At 43.8% G+C, this 7,500-nt stretch overlaps 2 protein-coding genes across 6 annotated transcripts in view; one reads left to right on the top strand and one right to left on the bottom strand.

The window, feature by feature from the left end:
- Positions 1–3,814, top strand: part of rab25a (RAB25, member RAS oncogene family a) — a 15,320-nt gene extending 11,506 nt beyond the window's left edge. The window contains exons 3-5 of the mRNA XM_058377557.1: positions 965–1,158; positions 1,985–2,065; positions 2,333–3,814. Of these exons, the coding sequence (XP_058233540.1) occupies positions 965–1,158; positions 1,985–2,065; positions 2,333–2,457 (400 nt within the window). The 3' untranslated portion in view covers positions 2,458–3,814. The remainder of the gene's footprint in view (positions 1–964; positions 1,159–1,984; positions 2,066–2,332) is intronic.
- A 213-nt stretch (positions 3,815–4,027) lies between these two features.
- Positions 4,028–7,421, bottom strand: naxe (NAD(P)HX epimerase). Of its 5 annotated transcripts, none has more exons than XM_058377552.1 (7): positions 7,287–7,421; positions 6,222–6,399; positions 6,009–6,117; positions 5,811–5,921; positions 5,570–5,680; positions 5,174–5,321; positions 4,028–4,338 (listed from the first exon to the last, which is right to left on the bottom strand). In XM_058377552.1, exons 2-7 carry the CDS (start codon positions 6,383–6,385, stop codon positions 4,136–4,138), a joined length of 846 nt encoding a protein of 281 aa, XP_058233535.1. In that variant the 5' UTR covers positions 6,386–6,399; positions 7,287–7,421; the 3' UTR covers positions 4,028–4,135. The 5 variants fall into 5 exon arrangements, with proteins under 5 accessions (XP_058233535.1, XP_058233536.1, XP_058233537.1 ...); XM_058377553.1 differs by having other exon boundaries at positions 7,160–7,299; XM_058377554.1 differs by lacking the exon at positions 7,287–7,421 and adding an exon at positions 6,778–6,929.
- Positions 7,422–7,500: the final 79 nt, after the last annotated feature.

Raw genomic sequence — 7,500 nt, 5'->3', positions numbered from 1 at the left:
ACTTTCTGTTTCTTCGGGGGATTTTTCTGCTAGGATTTACCGTGATTTATTTAAGCTCAGATCTGGCAACCAAGTTCACAATTCCTGGTTTATTTCATTTTATTTTAGTCTAGTCTAGTTTATTTTTGTTTATTTTCTGATTAAATCTGTGAGTTTAAGTGGGTCTTGTGTATCTGTGAGCAGAAAGCTGAGAGTGTAGAGGAAATGGATCAGTGTGTGAGAGACGCTCGTTTCCATCGCAGTTAGATATTAATATTAATGACAGAAAGTGACACAGGAAGTTGTCTCCAGGACAGACTACAGTGTCACTTGTGTGGTTGCCAGTACTGTAGAAAACTCTAACCCTACGGATAAAACTGCAGAAGATCAGAAGGACCCGATGGTGAAATGCGACACAGTGTGGTTTAATCTGCGGAGGTTTACAGATATTTACATTTCACTCAGAGCTTTACTGATTATTTTTTGTAGAGGTGTTACTTCCTGTCTGAGAGATCCAATCACAAATCCCATTCCACTCCTAGCTCTGTTTTTTTTTGGATTATTCACAAATATTTAGTGTGTTTTTTTTTTCAGCGCTGCTGTAGTTTTATTCATCCTGTGTTTGATTTAGAAAATGGACGTCAGATTTAGAGGAATTTCTTTTTTCTCATCATCTGACTCACTGACCGCTGCAACAGACACACAGCCCTGTCTAAAAAAAAACAACAATTTTATATATATATATAATTTCCTGAGGGGTGCCAATAATTCTGAATTTGAGAAGTTGAGATAAACCCAGGTGGTTGTGTGTGAAGCTAGCTGAAGTGAAGACGTATCTCTCCACACCTGTCTTGGGTAAACAGGTAATTAAGGTTAGTTACCTGACTCAGGTGTGTTCTCAGTTAGAACAAAAGCAGAAGAATGTGGTCAGGGTGTGGGCGTGGCCCGAGGCGGGGATGAGAGTGATGTGAAATGTTTTGTTCAGGTATTACAGAGGTGCGGTCGGAGCTCTGCTGGTGTACGACATCAGCAAACACCTGACCTACGAAAGCGTGGAGCGCTGGCTGAAGGAGCTGTACGACCATGCTGACCCTCACATCGTCATCATGCTGGTGGGGAATAAGAGTGATCTGGCAACCCAGCGCACCGTCCCCACGGATGAGGCCAAAGCTTTCGCAGGTAAAGAGAAATAAAATCAGCAGAAGAATATGAGAATACTCATGAAACGTTTTAAGAAGGTCAGTCTGTAACGTTCCTACAACGTTCTACAAACACAACCAGCGTTAAGGAAATGTTGCAGCAACGTTGTAGGAATGTTTACAAACGTTATACAAAGACATTCTTAGGTGAACATAAAAATTGCTATGACAATTTTCACTATAGGGCCCCACAGTAGTACAGAAGGGGTGTGTGTGTGTGAGTGTGAGTGTGTGGAGCTTCACTGATTCTCTGGACCAGTCCCTGCTCCATCATGACCATGTCCCTGTGCACAGAGCAGCTACATGAAGACATGGTGTGGAGGTGAAGGTTGGAGTGAAGAACTGGAGTGTCCTGCACAGAAACTCTGACTTAACCCCACTGACCACCCACTGTCCCTCAGATATCCTAACTCTCACAACACCAGAGTATGATCTCATTAATGCTCTTGTAGCTGAATGATCACTAATCCCCACAGACACACTCCAATATCTAGTGGAGAACCTTCCAGAAGACTAGAGCTGATTAGAACAGTGAAGAGAGGAGAATAAATCTGGAACCAGACCTTCTGGGTGTGATGGTCAGGGGGCACTTATGTTTGGTTATGTAGTGTATGTTTAGAAGGATGTTCATCAAGAACCTTTCAGAAAGCCAGAGTTCTCTAAGCATGTGCTGTATTTTAGTTGAGGGTTCTGTTCTGATATTTCACTCAGAACCACAAGCACTGAGGTTCCACTGATACAGAGATATTGCTGTAGTTCTCCTGGAGAATGCTTCTGTAGGAAACTCATTCTGCTTCTTCCTGCAGAGAGTAAAGGTCTGCTCTTCATCGAAACTTCAGCTCTCCAGTCCACCAATGTCGAGACTGCCTTCCTCCAGGTTCTCACAGGTACGGGTTCTCTGCTTGCTGATGTCTACACGAAGGAGTCATCAATCACCATCCAAATTCTCTAAATATAACACACACACACACACACACACACACACCTGCCACCAGGAGGTGCTGTTTCCTGTATAATTAGGATTGTAACAGTAGCGTTGTTAAATGTAGAATCAGGGCCTGGACTAATAAGACAGAACTTTACTGAGTAGTGCACACTACAGAGGGTTCATGTGCACATGTGTAGATAACTTTGTGTGTGTGTGTGTGTGTCAGAAATCCACAGGAAGGTTGCGAGTAAACAGGTGACCCGTGGCTCCATCAGCGCCGTGACTCTCGGCACCACCGGACCCATCATCGAAGCTACAGAAGAGAGCAGGAGCTGCTGCAGGAAACAGTGAAGATACCTTCATCATCATCATCATCATCATCCTCACACAGATGCCTACAGCCTTACCAGCTCCACACTGCCTTACAGTCAAGCTGCTCCCTCAGCTGTGTTCCAATCCTGAGCTCCAATGCACACTCGTCCACTTCCTCTAGACTCGGTGCCCTCGGTCAGCCATGTTCCTTCTCCTCAGCTCCAGTGAAATCCGTTAGTTGAGGGTCGAGTCGTGGTCAGTGTGTTCCGTCTGGGTTAAGAAAATCTGCAACTGATTCCTGAATGTGGGAAATTCCAACAGTACGTTTTTATTTACCATCAAAATCTGCTAAAACCAGTAAACCCAGTAAACAGCTCATTTTAATCCACTTCACATTTCACCTGATCATTAGATTAAAGTTAGACACACGTTAGATTCATTTTTGTTGAACAGTTTAAAAAACAAAAATTGGCTGTATCATCCATATAATCCTACAGGAACTGAAAAAAAGAGAAAGCACAATCATTAGCATCCTAGCGGAGGATTAGCATGATGAGCTCATGGCCAAGTGGGAAAAGGGAACTTCTGAGGAGGAAGTCAAATTAAATTGGGAAGTTTGAGTGAAATCACTGATTTGAAGTCAGATGTTCTTCATTAAAGCAGATCCATGCAGGAGGAGAGTTTTATTATCAGCACTGATGTCAGAACATTAGCATCGCCTCTACATCCAGTCCTAAAGTAAACACCTCACGCAGGCTGAGGTGCTAACAGAGCGCACGCTCTCAACTCAAACCTCTGAGGTGTGTTCACGCTCTGAGGAGAAAATGCTAACGTTTCAAATAAATTCATTCCTGCGCTAACACGCTAGCATGATTTATTTAAACTCACTTAGATTCATGTTTTAGCGAGTTAAGGGAACTCAGTGTGTGTGTGTGTGATGCACCATACACTCCGACACAGTGTGTGTGTGATGACGTGGAGTGTCTAGGGGAAGTGGACGAGTGTGTGTGTGTGTGTGTGTGTGATGAAGTGGACGAGTAAGTGTGTGTGTGTTGTATATGGGATTGGAACACAGGGCTAGGTCCGGTGAGGGTGGTGTCCAGTCACTTTAAGACTGGATTAAAATGAGAGTATTTATTTTAGAGCTGATGAAACACAGAAGTCCAGTCCTGGAGATGATGTTTACACGTCATTGTGTTGTTTTTGTGTTTGTTTTTTTTTTTTAATGTGACGTTTAGAACGTTTCCCCCACTTTTTAAAAGCAAAGCTCCCAGTCTCATAATGTTTATTATAAACCTCTTCCCTGTGAAGATGATGATGAAATATTTATGTAGAGTCGTATCCCTGCCATGTCGCTTCACCAAAACATCTACACAATAAAACACTTCAACATTCACACTCGTCTTCTTCCTCTGAGCTGATGATGATGTTGATGATGATGACCCACTCCATCAGGTGGACGTATTAAATGTGTATGAGGACACCGCCCCGGCGTCAGGGCTCAGGAATTCAGAGTAGATTTGGGTGAATGATCAGAGCTTTCACCTCAGGAGTAACGGAGCCACAGTCTTTCTACATTTTCTACACAGATTATAGACCAGAGTGTGTGTGTACTCCAGACTGTGAGCTTTAATGACATTCAAACATAAATTTTAAACAATTTAACACAGAGAGAGTGTCTGACTGTGAGTGTCTGTCCATCCGTCTCGGTCCCTGGTCAGTTGAGTTGGAGCACACACTCCGTCCCAGGATACTGCGGCAGGTTCAGAGCGTACTTCCTGTCCAGAGCCGGAGGGACAAATCTCCCGCCCAGGTAGTGATAACGGCCTTGAAAGTGAGAAGCAGCTTTCTTGGGAGCGGTCAAAGAGACCAGTAGGTCGGGCTGAATCCCGTCAGAGGCTCCGGTCTCCACGTCCCAACCTGAAACACTAACAAAACTTCAGAACCAGAACCAGGGTCTGGGTCAGGTTTAAAAAAACATTCAAATACAGACATGAGAATTCACAAAGACACAAAACATAAAGGAGAGTTTCATTCAGTGCTGTTTACACACACACACACAGACAGACACACACACAGACACAGACAAACAGACACACACACACAGTCACACACACACACACAGACAGACACACACACACAGACACACAGACACAGACAAACAGACACACACACAGACACACACACACAGACACACACACACAGACAAACAGACACAGACACACACACACAGACACACACACACAGTCACACACACACACACAGACAGACACACACACACAGACACACAGACACAGACAAACAGACACACACACAGACACACACACACAGACACACACACACAGACAAACACACACAGACAAACACACACAGACACACACACAGACACACACACACAGACACACACACACAGACACACACACACAGACACACACACACAGACACACACACACAGACACACACACACAGACACACACACAGACACAGACAAACAGACACACACACACAGACACACACACAGACACACACAGACACACACAAACACACACACAGACACACACAGACACACACAAACACACAGACACACAGACACACACAGACACACACACACAGACACACACAGACACACACACACACAGACACACACACAGACAGACACACACACACACAGACACACACACACACAGACACACACACACCCCCAGCAGGTGACAGCAGGGTTTTATTATGATGTGTAAGGTTCTGAGCTCCTCACCTGATGGGATGTCCACACTGGCGATCGGAACGCTGATCTTCTTCAGCGTGGATAAAATGGCGGCGAACGGCTCGCGCACCGCCCCTTTAAAGCTGAACCCAAAGATGGCGTCGATAACCACATTATAAACCTCATCCACCTCATCAGCCTGCAGGACCAACAGGAACCAGTTACACCTCTCTCTGTGTGTGTGTGTGTGTGTGTGTGTGTGAGAGGGAGAGTGTGATCATTCATTTATAATTATATACACTCCTAACAATTAGAAAACAAAGAGAACGCTAAGGCATAAAAGAGGTGTGACCTGTGCTTCAGTTCCATTAAAGGAAGTATGGTCTCTCTCTGTTTGTGTGTGTGTGTGTGTGTGTGTGTGTGTGTGTACCAGGCTTTGTTTTTTACCTCTGGCATCTCAGACAGGAAGGGAATCTCCATCTTCTCACACTGAGTGGTTAAATTCCGGAAAAGCTGTTTGTTTGGTCGTTTTGGGTAAAGAACTGCAGGTTCATATCCCTGTCACACACACACACACCATGAAAACCTGCTGCTGTAGAACAGGATTGTGTTTGATTTCCTCGTGTAAGCATCTCATCACACCCTGATTTAATGAAGGAGAAACAGGAAGTGGAAGCGTGAGACTCACGAACAGTCTGAGATGCCGAGCGCAGACCAGTCCGTCTCCTCCGTTATTCCCCGGACCACAAATCACCAACACACGGGGAGGGAGTTTGAGCAGAGACTGCAGAGGGTATGCCTGAGACACACACACACACAGGGAACATGTGTGAGTTTACTGTAAAGACAGTGTGTGTTTCAGTCGTGTGTGAAAACCGGTCATTACTTTAGTGACCGCTGTAGCACAGCTTAGTCCAGCCAGCTCCATCAGCTGATCCACACTGAAGCTGTACACAGAGAAAAGTTCCTCATCGATCCGCTGAGCTTCCTCCTGACTACACACACACACACACACACACACACACACACACACGTTGTATGTAAAGTTTTCCTCTAGACCGTGTTCATCTAGGAGAACCTCAGGACATGTCCTACTCACCCTAAGTACCTGAGCGCCTGGGCCATGCTGCAGGCCTGCCTGCTGAACCGTGGTGTGTAAGCGTGTTCACACACGTGTGTGTGTGCAGCTCTGCGTGCAAGGACAGAGGCTCCCCGTGACGTCACAAGGAGACCAATGCCGAACAGAGCCTGCAATCCCAGCATGCACCTGGATGGATCTGAAAAGTGAACAGAAGACAGGGGCATTACCGGATCTTTTTAGTGAGTCACTTTATCTGACACATTCACCAAAAAGAGTCGACTCTTTTGGCTCATTACCGTTTTCCCATACACAAGAGCAGTTTTTGGGAAGTTTTCATCACTGATTGTTTGTACTTTGCCTAATTATAGCTGATATTGTTTCAGGAAAATGTATTTGACAAATAATGATCAGAAATTAACACCACTTTTTTTTTTTTTTTTTTATCTAGTTAAAGAACTGTAAGCATGGCTGTATTAGAGGGTTCATGCCGGTGTGTCTGTGCTTCAGTAAGGATATTAATTCACATTTTTCCCTGATAAATAGAATATCCTCACTACGACAGAAAACGATTCACCTAAATGAACAGACTCTAAGAACCGACTCGTTTGCGACTCTTCACGAATAAGCAGAAAAGGTCTTGAAACTTCAGCACAGAGATAAAACAGCGTTACATTTACTCCAGATTCAGTCGATTAACAACATTTAACATCACATTAACTCTCAGAAGCGCGTGATGAGCGATTACGTCACTTCCGACTTTCCATACTAAACCTGCATTAGTCACAATGTTGATAAATGTTTCCTGAAACAATAATACAAACTTAACGAGGGTTATAATCTAGCTTTATCGAGATTTACAACACAACATTGCACTTCCGAGAACCTGAATGCATTTTCAGATAATTTTAACGTTTTGTTTGGCGACACTATGCTACATACAAAAGCTAGCGGCTCACCTTAACTAACTGGCTAGAAATAATCACGAGCTTTCATGTGAATAGTTTAAGTCACCGGTAGATTAAATCTATTCAGTTATAGGAGTAAAATAACACAAGCTTCCTAATTTAGCATGGATTTATTTACCTGCACTAGCGAGTTACTGGGATTTATATCAGGCGACTACAGTGGACACCCACTGGGTCCTCCCGGACACCTTTCAAAATAAACTTTATAAAGTAAAACTAAATAAAGTTTTTCGTATTGTTTACTCTAGTTTTTTTTTTTAATTATTAATGATCTTTAAAGACAAACAAGGGCTTTAAGATATTTATTAGATTATTTTACTACTTAAAACACA

The sequence above is a fragment of the Hemibagrus wyckioides genome, linkage group LG24 (genome assembly GCF_019097595.1).
Source record: "Hemibagrus wyckioides isolate EC202008001 linkage group LG24, SWU_Hwy_1.0, whole genome shotgun sequence".
Classification (NCBI taxonomy): Eukaryota; Metazoa; Chordata; class Actinopteri; order Siluriformes; family Bagridae; genus Hemibagrus; species Hemibagrus wyckioides.
The sequence above is the reverse complement of the archived record's forward strand: the minus strand, read 5'-3'. Positions and strand labels throughout refer to the sequence as shown.